Genomic DNA, 25,219 nt, shown 5'->3' with positions numbered 1-25,219 from the left:
GTCTGTGTCCATGGCTGTGCATGTAAGTCTCCCGGTTAATCTGCCTGCACCCTCTGCTGCTGCCTTCCAGTCTGTTCCATGCTTCTGTATCTCTGGATCTATCTTGTTCCTCGGATTCCACATATAAGATCATGTGATATTTATCTTTCTCTGGCTGACTTATTTCACTTAACATGATGTTCTCCAGGTCCCTCCATGCTGTCTCAAAGGGTAAGATTCTTCTTTTCTACTGCTGCGTAGTATTCCACAACTTTTTAAATCTACTTTTCTGTTGGTGTGCGCTGAGCTGTTTCCAGATTTTAGTCATTATAGGTTGTGCTTCTATGAACATAGGGGTTCATATATTCCTTCTGATGGGTGTTTCTGATTTCTTAGGATATGCTCCTAGAAGTGGGGTTGCTGGGTCAGTTCCATTTCTAGTTTTTTGCACCAGTGGCCGCACCAGTCTGCATTCCCACTAGCAGTGCATGAGCATTCCCTTTGCTCCACATCCTGGCTAGCACTGCTGTTTGTTGATTTATTGATGACTAGAGGCCCAGTGTATGGAAATCCATGCACTGGAGGGGGTCCCTTAGCCCAGCCTGCCCCCTCTCACAGCCCAGGAGCCCTCAGGGGTGGGAGGCGACCCGGCGATCAGGGGAAGACGACACCCCATCACACCCCTGCTGCTGCCACTGCCGGCAGCGCAAGCCTCAGCTGGCCCTGATTACCCGAACTTCAGGCAGCCCTGGGGGGCTGGGGGGCTGAGGGCAGATCTGGCTCCCCCACAGGGCTGAGGGGACTGGGTGCCGCCATCTTATGGCTATGGGTGCCACAGCTTTGTGATGGTATGATGGTCAATTTGCATATTCCCCTCTTTGTTAGATAGGATAGCCATTCAGACAGGAGTGAGGTGATACTTCATTGTTGTTTTAGTTTGCATCTCTCTGACGATTAGTGACTTTGAGCATGTCTCTCGCCTTCTGTATGTCCACTTTGGAGAAGTGTCTGTTTAGGTCCTTTGCCCATTTTAAATGGGAGTTTGCTTTCCTTTTGTTGAGATGTATGAGTTCCTTGTATAATTTGGAACTTAACCCTCTATCAGATGTATTATTGGCAAATATGTTTTCCATGTATTGGGCTCCCTTTTCATTTTGGTGATGGTTTCTTTTGCTGTGCAGAAGCTTTTATTTTGATGTAGTTCCATTTGTTTATTTTCTCCATAGCTTCCTTTGCCCTAGAAGATGTATCCATTAGCATATTGCTATGAGAGATGTCTGAGATTTTACTACCCATGGTTTTTCTAGGATTTTAATGGTTTCATGTCTCACATATAAATCTTTTATCAATTTTGAGTTTATTCTTGTGTATGGTATAAATTGGTGGTTACATGTGTTCTTATCAGGAGTAACATTGTCTCGTGCCATTGGGGGTGAGTAGATGAAAATGCGTGAAAAGTCTCCTTACGGTAGGTTTTTCTCTATATGAGCTTACATTCTGTCTGCTTTGCATTCTAACAGCTTTTTGATATGCATTTCTTAGGTTTTTCTCTCTATGAACTTATATTCTGTCTGCTTTGCTCTCTCTGGTTTGGAAAGGGGACAGAGAACAAGTGGCCAGTTTCCCCAAACTATGCTGCTGTGTAGGCAAGTGAAACGAAATGAGAAAATGCAACATTATTTTAGAAGAGAGACAAGAAATTGTTCTTTTCCTGGGCCAACAGAATACACTTAAGTAGCAAAACAAAAATATGTCTTTACACTAGCCAGAGGCCAAATAAGATGGAAATAAGTTTGTAATAAGATCACATTTTATGACTGTGCATTTATAAATCATATCCTAAAAATTATAGCATTATGAAGCTTTCATTTGAGCTACTGTGTAATCACTTCCATAAAAGCAATAAAACTAAAAGAGAAAATGGTCAAAATTATTTCAGAAGACAGAAAGTTGTTGCTGTATTGTGGGTTCCTTTAGTGGACTTAGTAGTAACACTTCTGTATGAGCAAACAGAATAAGATTCACATTCGAATCCGCTATCATCATTACTCTAGAGTTCTGCACAGACTCTAATCTGAACCACGTATCACCTCTAAACGAAAAGCATGAAGCTGAAGGAGAGGGAGAGCTCCGGAGGGAGCCCGGGGGCTCTGGTCTGTCCTGGCGCCAGGGAGGCGGTCCTGTGCCCGGCTGTGCGGACGGCGGGACCCAGCGCGGAGCAGACGTGTCTGTGGGTGGAGTGTGTGGGGCCAAGGAGGCTGTGGAAGGAGGGTTCCTGGGGGAGGGGCCCTTCCAGGTCCTGAATGTCTGAGGGGAGGACCCGGCCTCGGCGCCGGGCTCTGCCTGGCCACTGGGGACACAGGTGATGGACCCAGAGGACCTGAGCCTGCGGGGCTGTGGGTCCGCCCTGGGCACCGCCCTGGGTCCCGGCACCATCACAGCCCAGTGCTCCTTCCTCAGGAACCTGGGTCCTCAGGACTGTCAGGCCTCTGCCAGAGGCACCACCTCAAACAGCAGGGACGTAGGTTCAAGTCTGACTTCCTTCTGAAACCCCTCCCTGAGCATGCATCCCTCCCCCTCGGGATGGCGGCTCCCCGGCGGCTCCCAAGGCCGCCTTGGCGGTGCCACCGAGGCTTTGTCCCACGGAACGTCTGTCTCTGCAGACTCCCCGCTCTCGGCCTTTTGCGTGGCTCTGGAGAAGTTCTCTCCTCGCAGGGAGTTTGTTCTTGATTGAATTTTCAGTGGAGTCCATAGCTTATCTCAGGGAGCTCCTGCCTGAGCTGCCAGGGCATCTGGAAACGATGTTGAGTTATAAGGGAATGGGAGACGGTGCAGGTTCTCCCAGAGGTGCGCTCAGTGGCGGCCGCTCCCTCGGAGGGTGCTCCCCCGGAGGGCGGAGGTGCACGGGCCTGCGGCTAAAGGTCCTGTCTTTTTTTAATCCCAGAAGATCCTGTAACTTTCAGGAATCCCATTGATACATTAGAAATGATTTCAAACTTCCAGTTTCTTACAGAAGTTTGTGGGTTTTCTCCAGTCTCGTTGAATACAATCGGCACATGACGCTGTATTCGTCCACGGTACACGCTGTGATTCACGCCGCACCTTCCTGTTTGTGCCGACCAGTGACACCTGTTGGGGATTTAATAACTTGTGGACGTTGTTCACGCACTTACTGCCGCCCAGACCAAGGCCCTGCCCAGACACCCTCCCCAGAAGGGGAGCCTGTTCCGACATTGTCATCTCGTCTGATTCTCTTTTGAGAGTCATGTGTTGCTGTACCAGTTGACTCATTTAATCTAATTCTGGGTAAGGAAATGGAGGCTCAAGAGTTAAGCAATGCTGCCCTCCGCCACCTCCCACGCTCACAGCCGTCCATCCCGTCACACAGCTGCGGACTGGAGCAGATTCAAACTCCGGACCCCACTGCCCCGTCTCCAGGGAGGTCGCGGCCAGGGCTGTGTCTGCCCAGAGCTCTGGGTCTGAACCGGGCCAGGCTTCCCGCACTTCACTGAGGAACCACTGAAGTGGTGCAACGTTCTGGGGAGAAAATGGTCCACATTTTACAAAAGAGTAAGTTGAGGCACAGGCTAGGTCACATGTGCAAGATCATCTTACAAAGTCAGAGTTCAACCCCACGTGCCACCTCTGCTCTCAGTGACGCCACCTGCCTCTTGAGGGCATCGGCAAGGAGAAGCAACCTGTAGGTGTGTGCGCATCTGCATCCCGTCGCCGGTGAGACACTGAAGGCGGGGGAGCTGTGCGAGGGCCAGTGTTTGTGGTGGAGGAGAGGATGTTCCAAGAGAGCAGGCTTTTAAAAAGCCATCACGATAGTGGCAGGGCAGCTGCGGGGACACAGGCAGGCACACCGACTTGTTTGGAAACCTGACAGCATCGTGGCTGGGAGAGTAGAAAACCCCATGAGCTCCACCTGGAGACGGCAGAGCACGGGCCCAGCCCACAGACACGGGGACGCGGAGGGGGGACCGGCTGGACCCCTGACCACAGGGCGGTGGGGCCACTCTCGTTCGGACAGAAGGAGCAGCTGCAGAACCTGATGGGATGGTTTTGGAACTCGGAGGCTGTTTGAGCTTTGGTGGCTTTGAGTGCAGTCGTGGCTGCCCCCCCCCCCCCCCCCGCCCGGCAGGGGGCCACGCCTGCGCTCTCGGTGCACCTCGCTGGAGCCTGAGTAGGAAATAAGGACCTTGTCCTCCAAGCCTTGGGTTCTGCGTTCTGATGGCTGCTTTTGACCCGGGAGGCGCAGACACACGGACAGGCAGCATGTTGCTCCCCCACCAGGTGAAGAAGCTTCCAAGGGGCTTATAGACTCAGCTGTTCTATTCTTTCCCCCCTTTGGGGAGCCGGACATGGGAGGACTAGGATATTCAAAAGCAACTGCATCTATGAACTGAAGATTGGTTCACAGCCAAAAACTAATAAGAAACCGGGACCCTTAGTCACAAACCTGCAAGAAAATGAATCTGCCAACAACCCGAGGGCTGGAGAGGGTCTTCTCTGTGCAGCCCCAGAGCCCCAGGGCGCAGGGCGCAGGACCAAAGGGAGCTGTGCTAGGAGTCCTGATCCATGGAAACGGTGAGATAATGTGTGTTAGCAAGCTCCTCTACCCGCGGAGAGACCAGGCTCAGGAAAGACCCGCAAAAACCGCAAGCTTTTTTACCTTAGGCTGTTTAGAGACACTTCTCACAAGTGAAAAAATAAACCAAACATCTGGGGAGAATCTGATTTCCAGAGTTACATTATAAGGGTCCAATGTTCACTTTTCAACAAAGTCACAAAAAATCGTCACTGAGGAAGCATAGACAGCAGACTTGCTAGACTAAGACAACTGAAAGCTGCTCCAAGAACTAAAGAAAGATGCAGACGAAGACAGGAAAACAATATATATTGTAGTACAACATTTGAAGTGAAAATTCCTTAGAGGAGTTCAAAAGCATGTTTAAACAGGCACAAGAAAGAAACAGTGAACTTAAAATGAGTGAAAACTTCAAAAATTTTGTAAAAGACACAAATCTACAAATCCAAGAAGTTCAATAAACTTCAGGTAGAATAGACTCACGGACACACCAAGATACATTATAATCAAGCTGTCAAAAGGCTAAAACAAAGGGATTCTTGAAAAGTAGAACAAAAGACTTGTCACACACAAGGAATAGTCAATAAGATTACCAGCAAATTTTTCATCACAAATCTTGGTGGCCACAAAGCAGTGGTTGATTTACTCAAATTGATGAAAAATTATCACACCAAGTGTTCATTAAATGAATGGAAAAACAAAATGTGGTATAGTCCTCCAATGGAGTATTGCTCAGCCATAAAAAAAGTAAACTTTGACAGATGCTCTAACATGATGGACCTTGAAAATATTATGCTAAGTGAAATGAATCAGACACAGAGGACACGCACTGTATGATTTCACCTATATGAAGAACAGGCAAACTCACAGAAAGTAGATAGAAGTTACCTAGGCTTGGGGAGAGGAAGGGAGGGAGTTATTGGTGATGGGCGCAGTTCCAGTTTGAAAAGAAAGGTTTTAGGGTCGGAGGTGGGGAGATTAAGAAAAAACAACAACTCATGGGCACTGACAGCAGTAGGATGACTGCTGGGGGAGGGAGAGGAGGAGGAGGAGGGCATGTGGGGACAAATGGTGATGGAGACTTGACTCGGCGGTGCACACACAATGCACGGCGCAGGGGACGTGTTGTAGAATTGTGCACCTTAACCTGTATAAGTAACCAGTGCCACCCCAGTGAATTCAATAAAGAGGAAAGGGAAGGTGTGTGACCGTTACACGATCCTGTGACATGTGAGTAATGTCACTGGGCCATATATTCATGAACTTATGGTTAAATTGATAAATATTATGTGATGCATAGTTTACTGTGATAAAATATATTAAAAATAAAAATAAAAACCCAAACCAACCAGCATGACCAGCTGTGAGAGAGAAGTCAACAGCCCGGACGCTTGGCCGCGCCCGCCGGAGCCCTCAGCGCGGCCCAGCGCCCTTCGCAGGCCCTCCCGGACTCTGTCCGCTGACCGCCTGCTTGGAGACCAGGACCTCGTTTCCACAGCAAAACAACAGATGCCCGTCGTGTAAAGTCGTGAGTTTATTGCATATGTAACAAAATGACCTCCCCTCCTGGTCCAGCCTGCTGTACAGTCGCTGTTTGTCTCTTGTTTCCAGCTGGTTCCGTAACCACATTAAATAGAACTAGTATTTCTTTAAATACTTTTGATTTTGACATAAAACAGAACATTAGTGTACAACTTTCACAAAATAAATCAGCAATAAAAACAGTGGGAAGAATAACAAGGATAGCAGCAATACTTAAAAACAAGACATTACAAAATAAATTAAATACATTATAAAGTGGTTGAGAAACAAAAATAAACGAATTTTAAAAATTCATACTATGTTTCGGGAAGGCTGCCGTGGGGGGCACCCGGCTGCAGGGTGGGGCGGCCTGTTCTTGGCACAGGCCCCTCCCGGCAGCTCAGCTCCGGGGACCATCGCCCTGAACGTGGACCCAGGGGCCACAGCCCCTCGGCAGGCGGGTGCTCCCCACAGCAGCCCTTCGCTTCCCGCCTAAAGCGCTGGCAGAGGGTGGTCTGCTACATCCCTGAGGGGGGGCTGCTGACGGCTGGTGAGGGCGGAGCATGGGCAGAGGTGCGGGACGGGTGGCCTCGGGGTTCCCGAGAGGACAGGGGAGAGCGGGCGTGTGCAGGGGCTCCTGAGACCAGTGCAGTCCGGAGCTTTTACCATTGCTCGCTACGCTGCTCTTTGGGGTGGTTCGGAAGGCCCAAACCATCGTCAGTGTTTAAGGTTCTAGGAGTGCAATGCTGCGCACAGGCAGGCCTGTTGGCAAGAGTAAACTGGAGCGCTGGGAAGGTCTGCTTTTCAGGCTCCTCGTAACACTCGGCTGATGAGGGGCCCACGGGCAAGTTAAGTGCAAAAGCAGAGACCCAGGCCTTATGGGCGGTGACTCGTGTCCCAGGCAGCTCCCGGAGGACCAGACGTGACCTTTGGATCTCGCTGGGGAGACACCTGACCGGCGGGAACAGGCGGGCCGGCAGGGGCCGATGTGGAGGGTGTTCCCGGCTCCTCCCGACGGCAGGAAGGCGGTCACACATGGTCAAATGCAACCTTCCTGCTGCCAAGTCCTTCCCACCTCTGCACCCTCACTTCCTGCCCAAGCACTGCGGGCTCGGCTGTCCTCTCCTCTCCCACCGGGCAGGTTCCGGGGGAGGACCTACCTGGTGGGAGGTCTGTCCCTCCCGCTCCCTCCTCCTCCCGGAAGATGACGAGGCCGGACGGGGTCACTGAGCGCCTAGGAGGCCCTCAGCATCGGGGGAAATGAGGCACCGGACAGGCCCCACTGGGACCCGGCGGGACTCCTGGAGACAAAGCCACAGTTCGGCCGGGGCTCAGTGGCTGGACGACGTTTTCCTTCTACGCCAAGTCACACGTGACATCCCTTCTCTCCGAGCCCCAGGAAGTAGCCCAGGGCTCAGCTCTCAGAGTCCACAGCTGGCAGTCGTGCCCACAGACTGGATGAACCTCTGTGCAGGGCGAGCGCTGAGCACCCCCATGCCAAATGACAGGCTGCTTCCAGGCAAGCCCGGGACCCAGTGAGATGAGAAGCTGGTGTGCCTCCACCCGCCGCGGTCCAGCGTCAGTGACACCAGACGGCGGGACAGCTGGCAAACGCTCCTTCCAACCCACCTGACCAACGGCTGAGTCAGAAGCCTCAGCAGCCAAGTCTCAACAGTGAAACGTCTCGCTAATGAATGACCCTGTACTTGCCCCTAAACAAAACAAAACGCCGGACGGAAAAACCTGTGGCTGCTGCTGTTCCCCGCGATCTGAGCTCTCTGGAGCCCAGCTGCTGTCACACGCTGCCCGTCTGTGCCAACTGGAGCGGGGCCAGCAGGAGGGTCTCGGCGTGCTCTGGCCTTGCTCGTCACATGAAGACATCAGGGCGCGCAAACCAAGTAGCACTTGTCAGCGGCACCACCTCACCTCCCTCTGCCGTCAGGGCCACCCACACCTCTTTCTGTAAAATAGTAACTTGGGGTGGAGTTCGGTCATTGAGGTTACCTGTTCCCTCTCTCCCTTTTAAGCTAGTTTGCACCAAACCAGCAGCTATCAGAACAGAATTTTGTTTTATTAGCGTAGCTGTTAGCACTTTCCGCAGAATAGTGTGTTAGTGTCCGAGTGGCCCGCTGAGCCCTGTGGTGCGGGAGCTCTGTCCTGGGGTATTTCCGCTGGGAAAGTATTTCAAACTGGGTAGATAATGTGGCGAAAAGGACTCTTAAAAGGAAAGATCACTTTTCTCTACGCAGAACAAAAATTTCAACCAGGACGTGCTGGAAAGAAAAGCCCTGGCCCCCAGCTAACGCTGCCCTGCACGCTTAGGACGGAAGCTCCTGCCGTGGCAGATCCGGTGAGCGTGTATTTGCAGTAAGTTTTCAGGGGGAGGTTAATCTTCGACCCAGAGCAGGCTGCCAGGAAGTGAAATTTGGACTTTGGAAAGCGGCCTCAGGACTGTCCTGACAGAATCGCCAGCGTAGCTACCAGTTCCAAACGCTCAGAAGGCTGAGCTCAGTTCATGACTCGGTAGAGCCTCCTGCAAAGACCACAGGGCAGTGAGCCTACGGCCGGATGTTACAACCGGAGCAGAGCATCCTGTGTGAGCGAAGCCAGATCTAAAGCTGGCTGCGTTTTATTGGATGGCGATGGAGGGTGGGAGTACTGTCGTAAGGAGGAGAGGGGGTGAGAGCCATGAGCCAAAGTCCCCTGCCCTCGCTCCAACAGCGCGGGCCCTCCCGGGGCCTCTGGAACCAGCGCCTCGGCCGCTCCAGGCGGCGCCGAGCGGAGGCTTTGGCCTGGTGGCCGTGAGCTAGAATCTGTGGCCTTTGGCTGCTCTTCACTCCACAGCGAACCCACAGGTCTCTTCCACCGCTACCAGCAGCTTCTCGTAGAGCTTTTCGTAAGACTCATAAGGTGGAATGTCGATCCGGTTAAAGCTGGAACAGGACAAAAGGGCGAGAGTCACTGCTGGCAGAGTCTGGCTGGTCCTGCTGCAGGGGCAGGACAGAGCCCCCGCCGCCAGCGGCTGTGCGGCTCCGTGGCGGGGGGAGGGGGGAGGCCCTGTTCCCTGGTTCTGAGGGGCGGGGGCAGTGGTGAGTGGACACTTCTCCTTTGTACTCTTCATCTTAATGCAAATATTTAAAAATCAACACACAGCAGCCTGGCTGGGTGGCTCAGTGGTTGAGGGAGAATCTATGACACAGGAAGTCATGGCTCAGTTCCCCACCAGGGCACATGCTGGGCTGCAGGCTCACTCCCAGCAGGGGGCGTGCGGGAGGCAGCCGGCCAATGATTCTCTCATTGCTGGTGTTTTCTCACTCCCTCTCCCTTCCTCTCTGAAATAAATAAAATATATATTACACACACACATACACGGCAAAATAAATCTGAAGATCTTTAAAACCAAAGTAAAACTAAGTATTTCCTGGGGACAGCAGGACAAGCTCTCAACTGGCCCTGTCTGCTGTGTGTCGGGGAGGAATGCCGCGGGGCCTGGACCAGCGCCGTGGCCGCAGTCACACCGATCGCCACTAACGACCTATGCACGTCTTCTCCTCGGCAACCACACAGCCCCCGATGGGCCGTCTGGAAAATCCCCTGCAAAACTATTAATGTCAAATCTCTGACGGCTCAAATGAGTCTTACATTTCTAACTCAGTATTTCTACGGGGAAATCCATTTCCAATGTTTGTGAAAAGAAAGAAAGAAAAAAAGACGCCTCCAAAGTAGCTATAATCTCAACAAATAAAAAATGCAAACTGTGACCAGAGGACACAGTGGCCTATTGAGTCACGAAGGGCCAAGAACTGAGAGTGGCTTTTGTAAGGGGGTGTGAGTGGTGTCGGGCCTTTCTTTGGGAGCCTCAGCATCAGAGATTCTCATTCCCGGGTCACTCCAAGCACCACGCTGTCAAAGGGAGGGCCCCGCGGAGGAGCGTGCACCGCCGTCCTGCCCCTGCCCGGGCGCAGCGCCCTCAGCCTGGCAGGCGCAGCTCTCACAGCCGCTTTGCACACGTGGGAGCCCAGTGCACACGGAACCCGCCCGAAGGCACAGGGTCACCAGCACCTGAACACGCGTCCTGGGCTCCCGGGCCCGATCCTGCCGGCACGAACGAGGCAGCCACATGTGGGACTGGTTCTCCTGACCCCGCATGGCTGCTCCTTTGATTTTAAACCACAAAGGGAAGAACCCTCACAAGTGAGGTTCGTGTTGAGGTGAGTTTTCAGTAGGCAGGTGCGTCACAGGGACAGAGCTCTGAGCGGGATGTGGGGCCCAAGAAGGTCAGCTAAGGGAGAACTAGTGAGCCCCACTTAAAGGCTGCACGCACCCTGCTGAAGGCACACGTGTGCACACGCAAGTGCGCGCACACACACACACACACACACACACGTCGCGAGACCCAGAAGGGCAGACGGGAGCCCGTCGGAGTCACAGCCAACATCACCTCTCCCGACAGAACTGGCCTCACAGAGAGCCTTCCGATGGCCCTCGCAGGTGGCTGCTGCTGAGTGCTGGATACCTGGGACTCGACCCAAAGCGAGTGCTGTGAGGCACAGGAGAGCGGCGGGCCGAGGAGCTGTCCTTACCAGGTGTGGGCCTTCGGCAGGTTGTCTGTGTTGGCGTCGATGAGGTGGATGGTGAAGAGCCGGGGCCCTGCGGCGCCTGTAGAACCTTACAGACAACATTCTAGTTACTGCGCTTCGGAGGCTGAGCTGGACCCTCCGCCGTGTCCGCCCAGGCGGCTGTCCTCCCTGGTCAGGGCCCCGGGCACCTGCCCGGCCACCCGGTGACTAACGCCAGGTACGGAGCACAGCCTGGGAGAGCCCCAAAGCCCCAGGCGGCATTGAAGGACAACATCCCCAATCACAGGGATTCCCTTTCCACAGGAAGTTCAGCAAGCAGGCCCCTGGTTGTGAGTGGTGGGGGAGCGGGGAGTGACCACTGCAGAGGCAGCAGTGTGAGAGCAGGACACAGCCAGGACAGCTCCCGGCAGAGGGCAGAGGGAGGTGGAGAAGGAACAGACACGGCCGGGGACCTAAGCCCTGGGACTGGAAGTAACTGCTCTCACTCAGAAACCCTTAAAACAGGGGAAGTGCAGAGAATGTCTTATAAATGGAATATATCTGCTGTCACTATTAATATGCAAAGGTCAATTTTCTAAACTTTATTATATTCTTTTCTTTAATCCTTCTGGCTATCGGGATTATTGAGTGACAAAAATCTACAATCATACAAATCCCAGGGACAGCCTGTGAGGACCTTCCCCAGTGCTTGTGCTGACTGCGAGCCCCGAAACCTTCCCCGAGGCACAGACCCGCCGTCCACAGCCGCTCCTCCCTCCCTCCGCGGCCACTCTGATGGGGTGAACCGGACGGACGAGAGCAGGCAGCTCCCGGCCTGGAGCTGCCCAGACAGTGCACGTGTGCAGCTCAAGGACCGGGGGCCGGGCCCGGGGCCGGGAGCTAACGACCACATGGCTCGGTCTGCTGGTGTGCAGGCCGGGCCCTCGCTCCTGTCCCTAATGAATCCGTCCTGTACTTCAAACCGCTCTTTCCCCCAAACCATGCTTTGTGCCCTCCCTGCCAGTCAGTCCTGTAGGGGAGGGGGCATCGGCTCCCGCGCCGTCCTGAGCGAGTGCTGCTGCCCACAGACTGGGCCACAGGCCCGCCCACCCGCGGAGTGCCGGCTCGCGGGGCCGGACAGGTGAGAGCTGGGCTGTGTTTTGCTGACGGCCTCTCCTGCTCTTTATGGTATTTTCTTTCAGCGTGGGGAAGGACAGCAACCCAGAGCCCGCCTCTGGGGGAGAGAGAGTGTCCCTCAGCCGGGTGAGCCCCTGGGCCGGCTGACCACTGGCTACGAGAGCCCGCAGGCCACACAGCTTCCCAGCAGGCATCTCAGGAGCCAAGCCCTCCCCACTCCAGTGCCTGTCCACATGCTGCCACCAGCCCCGCCTCCACGTCAGTCACCTTGCAGAGCCTTGAAGCCTTGGAGGGGGACGCGGGTGGACCCCGTCACGAACTGCAGGAGCCGGGCCCTCCTCTCCTCGTCAAAGGTCTCCACCGCCTGCCAGAACCACCGGACGATGTTGCTGTCGGCCGCGCAGTGCTTCAGCCGCGTGTTGGACTTCCAGTCGCTCAGGTCTATCTTGTCCAGGCCACCGATGATCAGCTGGAAGGCCAGAGGTGGTCATTTCTAAATGACTCCACGGTCCCAGCACAGGAAAGGCGTTAAGGTTGGTTCCCAGTGCAAAGAAGCAGCCATGTCCAAATAAACCAGACACACGTTTAGACAAGAACAGAAATGGACCAACGGGACGCCCCTGCCCTGTCCGGCTGGTCTCCCAGCCCCGGGACCACCTGGCGGCTCCTGATGGGCGTTCTCCCCGCTGTGGGGTGCAGTTCTGTGCTGCCCGGGGAGCACGGGAGGAGCAAGAACCACTGGCAAGACTGCCTGGAGCTGGGTGCAGGACGGGCCACGTCCCAGTGACCATCAGGCAGTGACATGGGCAGCTGAGGCCTGAGGGGCGGAAGGAGGGTGTGCGGTTCTGCCACCTGCTGGTAAGGTCCTCTCCGCAGCTGCTCGCCGGGAGGCTGCTCCCTGCACCCACTGGGCAGAGGCGAGAATCACTTTAAAGCCTGGAGCCAGTGGCACCAAACAGACGGTAAGAGATGAAGGCCTTGCTGTGCTCAGGTACATGAAGCACGAGCAGGAGACAGTAAGCCGTGGTCCGAGTCTAGCAATAGCAAACCCTGACGAGCGGGAGAAGCTGGCAGCAACGAGACAGCTTCCTGGCTCTGAGGGCCTCACTGCTCAGGAGGCGGGGACTCTGCCTGCTACGGACCTGACAAGCCACAGAGCACCACGAACAGGCCCCCGGGTCCGACTCACTGTCACTGTGTAAGCACCTGGCCTCCCAACCGGCTCAAGCACCCTCCCGGCCCTTCGGGCCAGCCCTCTGCTCCCCGGGCCCCTGCCGTCAGCCCGGCCCGGCCCGGCGAGGGGAGCCGCACCTCCAGTTCCTTCTGGTCGAAGGGCTTCAGTAAGTGCTGAGGAATGAGCTCGTTAAACCCCTTCTGGAGAGCCAAGAACTGGGCTTCGATTCCTCTCATAAACCTCCAATTTACGTACAGCCTGGAAGAAAAAGGCACAGGTTGGCAGCAATCCCAATGGATCATGAAAAGACTTTCCCCAGGAGCAGGTTCTGACATCTGCTGTCTCACACCTTGCCACCTGGCCGTCCTGACAGCCCAGATGGAAGCCTGACCTACGTTACAGGTTCACATAAGCCACGCACGGCCTGGCACGCGCTGCGTCACTGCTGGGAACAGCAGCAGGTTCACCCTGGCCCGGGCCAGGGCACAATTTGAAGTGCACTCGGAAATAAAGTGCAGGATGCGCCCAGCAGGCGCCACCAGGTGGTCCCGGGGTTGGAACTAAATACCAGTCTGACAGCTGGAGCACAGAGATGCCCATGTTTCTATTTTTTTGTCAGTCCTCACCTGAGGACATTTTTTCCCTTGATTTTTAGAGGAAGGGGGTGAAAGGGATATCTATATCATATCTATCTATCTAAGAGAGAGAGAAGCATTGGTGTGAGAGAGAGACATCAACTGGCTGCCTCCCACATGCACCCTGAGCAGGGCCAGGGATCAAACCTGCATCCCAGGTACGTGTCCCTGACTGGGAATTGAACCTGTGACCCTTCGGTGCATGGGCTGACGTCTAACCCCCGAGAATACTGGCCAGAGCGAAATGCCCCTGTTTCTAAGCTGCCTAGTCGTTCATTTGCCCGAAGAGGTGGGAGAACAGACTGCAATGGAGGAGACTGATCTCAGGGACGGCCGGGCTTCCTCCTCCCTCCTGGGCGCCTCCACACGCAGGCGTGGGTGGTGGCCTCACTCTTCCGCTCTGGGGTCCTGGGGTCATCATCTCCCGTCACCAGGACTCCCCAGGAAGAGCGCCTACTGCTGAACCCCACGTTGGGAAGTCTCTTCTGTGCCGTGATTCTGATCACCGCCAGCGGGACAGCAAACCTCACGCAGCAAAGGAGCCTCCACAGCCAGCCACGCCCCAGCCACGCCCCAGCCACGCCCCAGCCACGCCCCGGGCGGCCGGGCACCTGGCGCCCCCACCGCGCGCCGGGCCCAGCACGTTACCGGACGTATTCCTTCTTGTTCTCCTCAGTGACGGGCACGTTCCTGCCGTTGGGCTTCAGCTCGTGCTGGAGGATCCTCCCGAAGGCGTTGTGCTCCACACAGAAAGTGTGGTCCAGCACCGGGGTGATGTCGTTCTCTCTGTCAGGACGGAGAGGTGTCCGTCAGACTTCACCCCCCGCAGCTGCGCATGGAGCGTCCAGGGAGCCGCTGGGAGGGGGCGCATCACTGCTGCCAGGCCAGGGCGCGCTCCAGGGGGCAGCTCCAGCTCCAGAGGCGTCCTCCACTCTCTGAATGAACCACACTAGCTGGGCTACTTTTATATTTCTGGTCATAAAACAGTAGTTTATTTCTCTTCTCAAATTTCACACTCATCCCCAAAATACACACACACACACACTCACTCACACACTCACTCACACTCTCTCACATACACAAATGTATTGGGCGTACACTAAGACAAGTGGCTATATATGAATGTTCAATGAACTGAACAGTGAATCAATACTTACAGAATCCACACTAAGCTCTTATGTAGTTCTGGATCCACCGATTCCAAATCAGAGAGCTGGATGGGTTTCCCCAGTAGCTGCTTATAGAAGGGGACTGTGAAACCCCCGTTTATGTAGTGTCCATGGAACACAGCCAGACCCATGATTCGACCAACAAAATGGAAATAAGACAAGTGGTCCTGTAGGGGGCACCAGAGAACATAAATCCACTTAAAAAGAGTCCAGGTGATTATCCTGTGATTGCTCTAGCTTCTTGGAGAACTGTCCCACAGGCAGCAACACCGGGTCAGGGACTCCCAGACTGTGCTCGTGCCAAATGAAGACGGCTGCTTGGTTAGTGAAAACCGAGCGCACGTCTTTTGTATAGATCACTGGAACATTTTATTTGCTCTTTGTTCAACACATTTCCTCAGAATTGCTGCATGATCTGTGGGACCCAGTGCAAAATGAAAATGCAGAGCCCCTTATTAGAAAATATTAAGAATTCCAGCACGGCAACAGCAGAGATTCAAAGCGAACATGGGTCCTTCTGTGAGCAGGCTCTGAGCGCTGGACAGGTCACAGCTACACTTCTTCCCATTGAGCCAAAGAGAAACAAAGAGCAAAGGACAACTCCCCCTCTTCCTCTGCCATGTCTCCCCAGTCACACAAAAAATAAGAAAAACAGAAAGAACACAGAGGAAAAGAGGTATGAATACCCCAGTGAAAGAACCATTTTACAACCAGAGCTGTCTGGTTTTTAACTAAAAAGGAAAGCTCACATTTCTACATTCAGGTTGGAATCATACTCAGATAATTAGTCAAACTCAGTTTCCACGTTGGTGAAAGGTGGTCACGCCGATGCCTGCAGAGGGGCGCGGGCCCCGGACTGCGCGGGCTGTGCACGTGGGGCGCCGAGGCAGGATGCAGCCCCACAGGGAGTCCAGCCTTGAGGCAGCCACTCTTCTCTAAAACAAGAACTAAGGTGTCAGCACCGGTGCCAAAAAGGCCACTTATGGGAATGTTCCAACTTTGGAAGGAGGGCAGACTTCGTAACTCACTTCTCAGAATGACACTGCCAACAAATGCGCCCTCCCATGGCAACAGAGTGCTGAGTATATGAGCAACTTGGTCCCTCTTGTCCTTGAAAACAGCACCGCAAGTGGGCGCAGCCACAGAGGCACAGGACTGAAATCACCCATCTTAATCCAGTTCTCACTCTACCTTTTATTACCATAGAACTTGAGTAAGACTACAGTGTATAAATCCAAAATTGAGATGGAAATGAAAATCCATTTTAAAAATTCTCCAACTTAATTTCTTGCTTATTCACTCATTAATACTTACAGGGTTGATGGAGGAATCTGGGTTGATTTGCAACATGTAAATGTTGTCCGTAGAGTATTGGAAAAGCCCATAATATGGATTCAGCATTTCGTGGCACAATAAATAAAGCCACTCCCTAGGGATAAAAGCAATAACAACAGACACTAAAACATGTTATATGTGCTAACACTCCTAGTTTTAGGTCATAACAAAGGACGGAACCCCTAGAGGCCAAAACTGGTCCCCTACCTGGCTGTGAGAATGTGATCTGTAAATTTGGGAAAACAAGCCCACAGACGTAAACACTTGTTCTGATAGTCTCAGAAATGGCTTTTCTGGCCCAAATGCCAACTACTCTGAAAGAACTGTGGTTGACACACTCTGTAGAGAAGGTCTCATGAAGGACGTGTGCCGGCCTAAATTGTGGCCCCCAAAATGCCACATCCGAATCCCAGCATCTCCCATAGCAACAGAAACTCTGAGCTAGAATTAAATCGAGGACCCTGAAGTGGGACTACATGAAAAGAATGGCTACCACCTTCCACGTCCGGTCTTTAAGCTGCTCACTGGCCAATGTTCCTGGCCCTGAGCTGGGGTTTCTCTGCTGCTCTGCAAGATCAGAGCCTCCAGTGATGGCGTTAATGGTGCAGTAATAACTGACAGAAGAGCAGTAAAGAGGAGTATGATCCTATTTGTATTGAAAGAGTGTGTGTACATACACACACGCACACACAAAGCACAGATGTATATGCGGGGCACAGGAAGGCAGGAAGGGCTTATACCAACCGGGGACAGTGGTTGACCTGAGAACTAGCATTCTGGGGCATTTCATTTCTTGTGCTTTCTAGTTTTTAAATTTCTGATCAATTGTAAGAGGTAATAACATTTACATAAGAATAAAATATGTCACAACTTAGAGAGGCAGGGATTGTTTAAGACTGACTTTCCTCTTCCATAAGTTTCTGGTGAATTTTTTTGCATAAACATCATGTTTATAATCTTAAAAACTAAAAATCTGGATGGGGTTTATAAGAATGAATTATTCTCTGAAACCCTTGATGTTTGAGTTATTTTGCTATGAAAAACAAATCAAAATTTAAAGAGCACTCTGAATAGAAGTTGTATGATTTACTACTTCTGGGCAGTGAGAAGCCCAGATATGGGGAACCTTATACGAACACCTGTGGCAGTTCTACACACACACACACACACACACACACACACACACACACGGCCTTTTATTCTTTTTGTTCAAACTCCTTTCAAATAGATACATCTCACTAAGACAGCAGCCCCAACTTTTATTCTGGAAGTCTTTACTCTTTCAAATAGAAAAGACAGACAATTGAGAAAGACTAGGAAAGAATAAGCGCAAATGCAAATAATCTAAGGGAATGGTGAGAATCCATAAAAACAGCCAAGCCAAAACAAAGCTAATAATATATCAAACTCCAAAGAACAGAAAGCAACTGCCAGGAGGATGAGACTCCAAATCTTGTAAAGTCTCTTGACTAGAAAGGCAAAACTTCCCAACACTGATTCATCCCCAAGTTTGGGAGTTTGGGTTTGAGAAGAATCTTTTTCATAAAAACCAGGGACCTGCAACCGTCTAGACAGGAAGTGATTAAAATACAAGCAAACATTCTGACCAAGCCAGGGCCAAGGGAAAGAGGCATACTAGGAATGTTCTGGAAGTGGGAGGGAAAAGCAATACAGGAAGAAGAGGGACAACAGCAACGGTTCAGAACCAAACACTGGGAAGATGAGTATAGACTGATTCTCAGTGAGTAGATGATGAGCACACACACACACACACACACACACACACACACACATACACGGTTTTGTGGTAGGCAGTTAGATATAAGCAGAACAAGGACAACGGGTCAGGTACAGAAGGTCACCACGTGAAAAACGCTGGTGCCTAGCAAAGGACAGTCATAGGGTGGGACCTCGTCCCCAGGATGACCTTTCCTCCCCTGGCACAGTGGTTGGTAAACTGAGTTCTTGAGCCTCATGCGGCTCTTTGGCCCCTTGAGTGTGGCTCTTCCACAAAATACCACGGCCTGGGTGAGTCTATTCTGAAGAAGTGGCATTAGAAGAGGTTTAAGTTTAAAAAATTTGGCTCTCAAAAGAAATTTCAATCAGTGAACTGTTGATATTTGGCTCTGTTGACTAATGAGTTTGCCGACCACTGCTCTAGCATATGGCTGGTTTGGACCCCCTGACCTTTCTCCCTTAGATAACCTGTAGGCCTCAGCTCCAGGCCCAGAAAAGCAGCACTACCAGACCAGCAACACCTCTGCTAACCTCAGGACCAGCTGCATTGACTCCCTTCCCTGGTGCTGGCCAATCAGTCAGCAGAGACCTCAATGGACACACCTGGAAAGCTGCTGAGTAGTCAGCCTATTAATAGCCCCTGGGAGCTTCCCTAAACTCTCCACCCCACCGATAAAACCCTTAGGACAGAGGATCCAGCATGCTCTCGCCTTTCCCTCCCCCACCCAGGGCTTCTTACCATTGCCTTCCTCACTTACAAGCTCCAAGGGCTCTTTCTTTGCCTCTATAACTTGTTTCCTAAGCCCATTTCTTCTATTAATTACTTCCACTACCTCTGTGATTTTATAAATAAATGCTCTCTTATAGTTTGGGTCTTGGCTCTGAATTGTTTCCTAGTCAGAACTCAAGTACCGAAGTTGCCACGGGTCTAACAACCACTGCCTTCCTGTGCCTACAATAGTTCCAATCGCTCCTTCATGTCTAGATGGGCATGATCCCATCTGGACCTGAGAAGAATCCAAGGGGTGAAACTGCAATGTGAGATCAAACTGGAGGTGGCAGAGCAAGAGTTCACACCCACCTCCCCTCAAGCACCATGTTACTCAAGGGAGCCACACAAAGCTAGCTCCATGCGGGAGACTTGATAACTGGAAAAGGCAGAAGAGAACTACCAACCAAACCAAGCTATTCACATGTGTGCCTAGGAATACAGAATACCAGCCATGCAAAGAAATAATGGTGAACTGAAACAGTCTGAGATACTGAACTCTTGAGACTATAAGGAAAATAGCACAGGCAAGAAAGTGGAGGCAGTCAGACCTGCATTGTTAGGACAAGTATGAAGGACTGAGAAGGAAGATTCTCATCTGGGAAGGAGAGTGGAAGCCTAAGCCTCTAGTCCGGAGATGGAATTAGTGCTACAAAGCCAAGAGACGTTACACTGGCCAAAAGAAAGATGGTTTCTACATCGAGGAAGAAACTTGGGGCAATCTTGAGAAGTATCACCTGTAGAGAGGCAGCCCATGTGAGCTCAGGTGAGAAAATGCAGGCTTTCCTACACCCCTACCTCAGACAGACTCGGAACTGAGGGCGGAGGTGTGGTAAAGGAAAAGGTGATTCAGCCTGAGGAGCCGCCCCTGAGAGCCTTTGTGAGGTGGTGCTCTGAGGAGACTGCTGTGAGCGGTTTCTGCATTTCAGTGGGCTCTTCTTTCTGTTTGGCATTTCAGGTATGGAGTTTATTACTCTGGAATGCAGGACTGTATTTTATTATAGGTATGCTGAAAAGCATGCAGCAGAAAGGGTGAATAAATTAGCCTCTCACCTCGCCACGCCACCATAATCCAAACCTTCTTCCCCACGAAATTTCACCATTAGTCGCTTTTTCAAGTCTTTTGGTCGCATCTTCATTATCTGGCGATAAGACTCCTATATAGAAAAATTAGTTTTAGAGAGAAGAACTTTTCTTAAATAAAAAAATGAAAGGTTATTGATAACTAGTGTCCTGGTGCACGTATTCGTGCACACTGAAGGGAAATTAATTAGAAGAAATATTTTAATATCACGATTCCCCCTTTCTCTATAAGAGAAGTGTCAACCAAATTCATGATCAGCAATGACAGACTGAAACATACACATGCAATTGGCGCCAGTGAGAGCTTTATATGTATTGTGCATGCACAAGTCAACTTAGCCTTTTATATACATAGAATAAACTTGCTTACTTAGACCTGCTTACTGATGTAGCTAAACTTTTTCCAGCCCAGTGAAGCACCCCAACTTCTCTCTCAGGTAATTGTCAGCAACAGAGCAGTAAATATCAAAACAAATCAGATTATTATTGTAGATCACACAGGGAGAACAAAGGGTAAAATATTAAACTACAGCAGTTTTTACTATATTCTGCAAAGTGAGAAAACCTGAAGTCATTTTCAAGTTCTACCATTTCTTACTTCTTTTTAGTCAGGTCAAGTTTCTAAACTTCCTCAATCTCCCATTTTCCAGCTAATGAAAAGAAAATAGGATTCTAATGAGTCTCCTATTTACCTACTCCAGGACTTCTGTGAGGATCAAATGAGATGAGACATGTGAAAACGCTTCACAAACATTTGGTCAAAGTGTAAAATGTTTGCACCTGGCTATAAAGCAAGTTGTGTTTCTTGGCTGAAAAAACTCCAAGAAGGCTAGCTGCTAGGGATAGGAAACCGGTGTTGCTATGTGATGTCATTACCTGGCAACTACAGTGACTGTTTCTGGGCTGGGCTGGGCTGTTGGCCACATTTTGCACCATGGGTTCTTGGTAGCATCGGCTGTGATTTGGAGGGCTGTTGCTCTGGGGTGGTGGTAGGGCTTGTGTCCCACTTGGGGGAAGCCAAGTGTTGGTTTGTTGGCACCAGGTCTGCAGTACCATGTCTTTCTAAATGGCCAGTGTGCATCATGGCAGCTCCTGCGCTGAGCGTCTGCCTCCTGGTGGTCAGTGCATGTCATAGCTACTGGTTGGATGGTAGGACGAACACTTAGGCTTTTATATATATAGATGGAGACTGATTCAAAATAGCATCTGTTCAAATCCGAGTTCTATCTGGTTCCTATTTAGTATTATATGTTTTTACAGGGTGGGCAAAAGTAGGTTTATAGTGTTTGCATGGAAATAATACAATTAATAAATAATTATACAATAATAAACTGTGTTTTGCATACTCATAACTGTAAACCTACTTTTGCTCCACCCTGTATCATCAACTTTTCTCCCACTGTTTCTAGTTCAGAAACCACAACAAAATAAATGTGTACTAGGTAACACTGTACCTAACGGAATCACTTATTTTCAGCACAATCACTATCGACAGAACAAATGTCCTCTGTAGAGCTGATCTTCCCTACACAAGTTAACTTCAATGTGTCCTATAAGCACTTTATATGTATGTGTGTGTGTTTTACATCCTCACCCAAGGATATCTTAGAGAGAGGGAGAGAGAGAACGGTTGCCTTCTGTATGCCTCCTGACTGGGGATCACACCCGAAACCCAGTCATGTGCGCTGATCAGGAATCGAGCTGGCAACCTTTTGGTGCCTGGGATGATGCTCAAACAACTGAGCCACCGGCCAGGCTTCATATTTTAACCAAAATGAAGACATCACTAGAAAGTCTGAATATTGAAAGAATTCTGAGCCTGTTTTTATTTTGGAAGCATAGCCAAAACAGAAAACGTGGTCAGCCCAATATTCCCTCAGATTCAGCATTTGAGTAGAACCAGCTAAGTGTTTGTAGATATTTTCAAGTGATAAGGCACTTAAAAACCATTTCATGCTTTAACTTTAATGTAATGCAAACTCTGCCATCTCAAGAGGGAAAGAGGAGGTTGAGTGGAAATGATCGGGCATCAAAATGACAGCAGTTCCGCTCCTCTAACCCTGGAAGCACTTAAGGCTGCTCAGCGGGCAAAGCTGAGCACTTGGGCGGCCCCATTCGCCCAGCGCTGGCTGCGCAGGAGGACCACACATGGCCCTGGTGCATCCTGTGCCCTTCGCTGTGGAGGTGCTGGGCCCTCGGGCTGCAGCCCCGAAGAACCTGTGTCCAGCTCTTACCCACTCTCACTGGCTCATGTCTGCCAAGCATTCCACCAAGGCAGGCAGGCCATGGACCAAACACAGCTGAGATGCCAACTTATGGTCACGTTCCTTGAGAAAGGACTCTGTCCACAAGAGGGTCCCGCCTGGTTAGGGACCCTGATCCCGCAGGGGTGGAGACCTTCCCAGGAACCACCTGATCACCCTGTTTCCAGAAGATAAGCGGCTGCTTGGCCACTGAGCTCCTCTGAGGAGGCTGTGCTATTACATCACATTTCCTGCGAGGCCAGAAGGAATGACTGGTTCTGAGGACACAGAAGATTGCAGGAATATATAATCTGCACAATGTAGGCAAAGGGCTTTATTCCACCTCTGCATTTATCTCTAGGTTTCCACCTCAGAAACCATCGGTGTGTTTAAACTGTTACCACAGGAGTAAATACAGTCCCCTCTCTACATGGACACAACTCTGCATTTCACAGAGCAGTAAACTCAATACCTGACATGACAAACAGAAAGAAGAGCCCACGGAAATGCAGAAACCGCTCACGGAGCAGTCCCCTCAGAGCACCGCCTCGCAGATAAAGGTGCTCAGGGGGCGGCTCCTCAGGCTGAATCACCTCATTTGTCTATTAATATGAATGCAGAGTCTGTGCCTGCCTGCCTGCCTGCCAGCCGCACTAAATGCCATACCTCAAATATTTCTTCTCTGGATACTTCGATGCGGCAATGACCGGCTTGGGGTTGCTGAAGCGAAAGCTCGTGTCTGAGGACCTTCAGTTTCTGAACTAAATCTCTCTCGTATCTCTGGGCGGGAAGCTCCTCGTCTTCCACCGAGCCCTCACTGGGCAGCGGCAGCGGCTGGCTGGGCTCCTTTAGTTGGCACTGGTGACTTGAGAAGAACAGAAGCATCAAAATCACTCCAAAAGCAGCGGCCAAGGGAGCTGCAAGCAATGCCCCCTACACCAAAGGGACCGAGAAGAGAGTTCGTTACATAGAACTTCAAGTAGACATTTTCGTCTCTGATGACGTGGCTATGTAACAATTGCTGGTGGCCACCATTAGCCCAAATATAGGCCTAGGATACAATAAAGGAGCTACCCCACTTCCAAGCATCAGCTGAGCTCATACATTTTCATTGCTAGAAATAAAAACAGCCATTGCTATCATTTATCATCTTGTATGTGTCTGAGACTGACCGGTGCACTGTTAGGTAGATGCACCTTGGCGGTTAGAATTAAATGGGGTTGACGTGAAACATGGAAAAACGGATTCTAGAGGAGAGGGGCAATGTGCATAAGAGCAAACAACTCATGTCAGTCTAATGGCAGCCCATCCTCATTTTCAGAACAACAGATTATTAAGCTCACTCATTAAAAGCAAGATTCCAGTAACATAAAAGGACTAGGACCAGCAGAGGGACAAAATGACATTTCTCTTGTTCAAGTTTTGCTACTAATGTCAGTTGTCAGTGAGAAGAGCCTCGTGGGCGCTCACGCTGTGAGAACACGCCAAACCTGGAGCACAGAGTGGGAGCCAGATAATTCCCAACCCCTAGTTATCCGGAAATGACAGGCACAGGAAAAGGCTCCAGCAAGTGGCACAGTGACTGTGGCCATCCTTCCACACTGTGATGAGTGGGCATTTTACCGCTTCTCACTTAAGAGCCATGCCTTTCAGCATGGCACTGCGTGTGAAGCTTCGCTAAAGCACCTGCCTGACATTGCCGCCTCCATGAACTTAGCCTTGGCTGCAGGCAGGAAAAGGGTGGCAACAGCAACAAGATGCGGCTTCAGTGCGCTCATAGCTAACCTGAGAGTTTAACACATGCAACTATCCACCAAATACTTATATTGGCTTATGTGTCTTCTCCACTAACAATGCAGTAGGATAAATTAAAAAAAAACATTAGAAAACATGAAACGGTAAACGTAAGCAGTCAACAAGGATTGTGTAAAAGTTGTACTTACTTCATGATGTGGTGTAACCGTGGGTCTGTAAACTGGGTTGTTCGGTTATTATGATCTACAAAATATATTCTCCCAGAAACTGTACTTCTGACTTCCCAGCCTGGTGGCAGTGGTCCAAGTTCATCACAATTCACACTGTTAAGGTCTCTATCAAAACGGAAGACACAGAGAGGTTTGTCCATCTGAGTATGGAGGCATGAAGCTAACACTTCAGCAAGAGGAGCCACAGGAGTCCCTTTCTGATCAGTGTGGCCATGTCCCAGTTCTGCTAAGAGGGACAGTCATAGTGCTACTTACACCAAACTCCCACCGAATCCAGGCCTCTCTGCTGCGAGTGGCAGCAAATCCAACAGATAACAATGAAACTTCCAGAGCCTATAACCATGAGAGGGAACATGGTCTACCCAGGGAACATCACTTCTTACACCACAGAGGGCCAAACGGTAGGAAGGATCTGAATGCTGCCGGAAAACTATCTGAACTCACAAGTTACAGTGAATGAAATGCTCAAGGCCAGAAACGCTGCTTCATCGAAAAGCCCCCAGACAACACAAGTTTTGTAAAGCTGATAGGATGAATGAACATGCATTTGAAATCTCGAAATTTTAAACAGCTGCACCAGGAGAGGCATTCTCATTTTTTAGTTGGCTTTATTAAGTAACTGTTTCTAATCCAACCTCTTAATTATTTCAACACAATCCACAGTCAGATGCGAACACAGCACTACTGACCAAGATGCTTTTCTAATTAGCACAAAAGCCTGACATTTCTTATAGTGGGTACTGACGAGACACTTCATCCATTTGCAGGTATTATTTCCACTCTAATTACAGGCACTGAATCAGAAATTTAACACAGACTTGGAAAATCAAAGACAAGAAGCTTGTTCTCAGATGAAACAAATTATGAATAAAAAGGAAATAAGCATTACTAAAAATGTTATTCGGTAGTAATGCTATTCTAAAAAAAAAGGGGGGGGGAGCAAAGCAAAGCAAAGCAACATAACTCTGTTAGGGGTGAGGGGGGTCTCTCTGACCTGGGCTCAGATGTTTGGCCTTGCAGAAGGAATTCGTATAGTAAAGCTTCATCTCCCCCAGGAATGGTCCCCAAGGGACTGAGGCAACAGGGACAGTAAAGTAGAAGAGAGAAAGGGTAATAGTCTTTATGTTTCCTTTTAATGCTTTATTATGGAAAATTTTAAGCATATAAAAAAGTAGAGAAACCATAATAGCCAACTTCAACATTACCCAGTCATTGTCAACCTATTTCAGATATACCCCTATGTCACTGCCCCACTCTGATTATTTGAAGCCAAGTCCCAGATGTCCTATGATTTCATCCATT

The 25,219-nt window shown here is 50.6% G+C and overlaps 1 protein-coding gene across 8 annotated transcripts in view; it reads right to left on the bottom strand.

Moving 5' to 3' along the window:
* Positions 1-6,089: 6,089 nt before the first annotated feature.
* The window catches only part of SMURF1 (SMAD specific E3 ubiquitin protein ligase 1), a 77,877-nt gene continuing 58,747 nt past the window's right edge, over positions 6,090-25,219 (bottom strand). For 4 of the 8 annotated variants that reach the window (XM_036423415.2, XM_036423418.2, XM_036423413.2 and 1 more), the window contains 11 exons: positions 24,912-24,989; positions 23,876-24,022; positions 22,599-22,797; positions 19,660-19,763; positions 16,080-16,194; positions 14,754-14,932; positions 14,245-14,382; positions 13,099-13,219; positions 12,055-12,256; positions 10,675-10,759; positions 6,090-9,024 (listed from right to left, as the gene is read on the bottom strand). In XM_036423415.2, coding sequence (XP_036279308.1) covers positions 8,925-9,024; positions 10,675-10,759; positions 12,055-12,256; positions 13,099-13,219; positions 14,245-14,382; positions 14,754-14,932; positions 16,080-16,194; positions 19,660-19,763; positions 22,599-22,797; positions 23,876-24,022; positions 24,912-24,989 — 1,468 coding nt within the window. In that variant the 3' untranslated portion in view covers positions 6,090-8,924. The remainder of the gene's footprint in view (positions 9,025-10,674; positions 10,760-12,054; positions 12,257-13,098; positions 13,220-14,244; positions 14,383-14,753; positions 14,933-16,079; positions 16,195-19,659; positions 19,764-22,598; positions 22,798-23,875; positions 24,023-24,911; positions 24,990-25,219) is intronic. The other 4 variants (XM_036423414.2, XM_036423417.2, XM_036423416.2 and 1 more) reach the window with 4 other exon arrangements.

The sequence above is a fragment of the Pipistrellus kuhlii genome, unplaced genomic scaffold, assembly GCF_014108245.1.
Source record: "Pipistrellus kuhlii isolate mPipKuh1 unplaced genomic scaffold, mPipKuh1.p scaffold_m20_p_8, whole genome shotgun sequence".
Classification (NCBI taxonomy): Eukaryota; Metazoa; Chordata; class Mammalia; order Chiroptera; family Vespertilionidae; genus Pipistrellus; species Pipistrellus kuhlii.
This window is presented reverse-complemented; position numbering and strand designations above follow the sequence as displayed.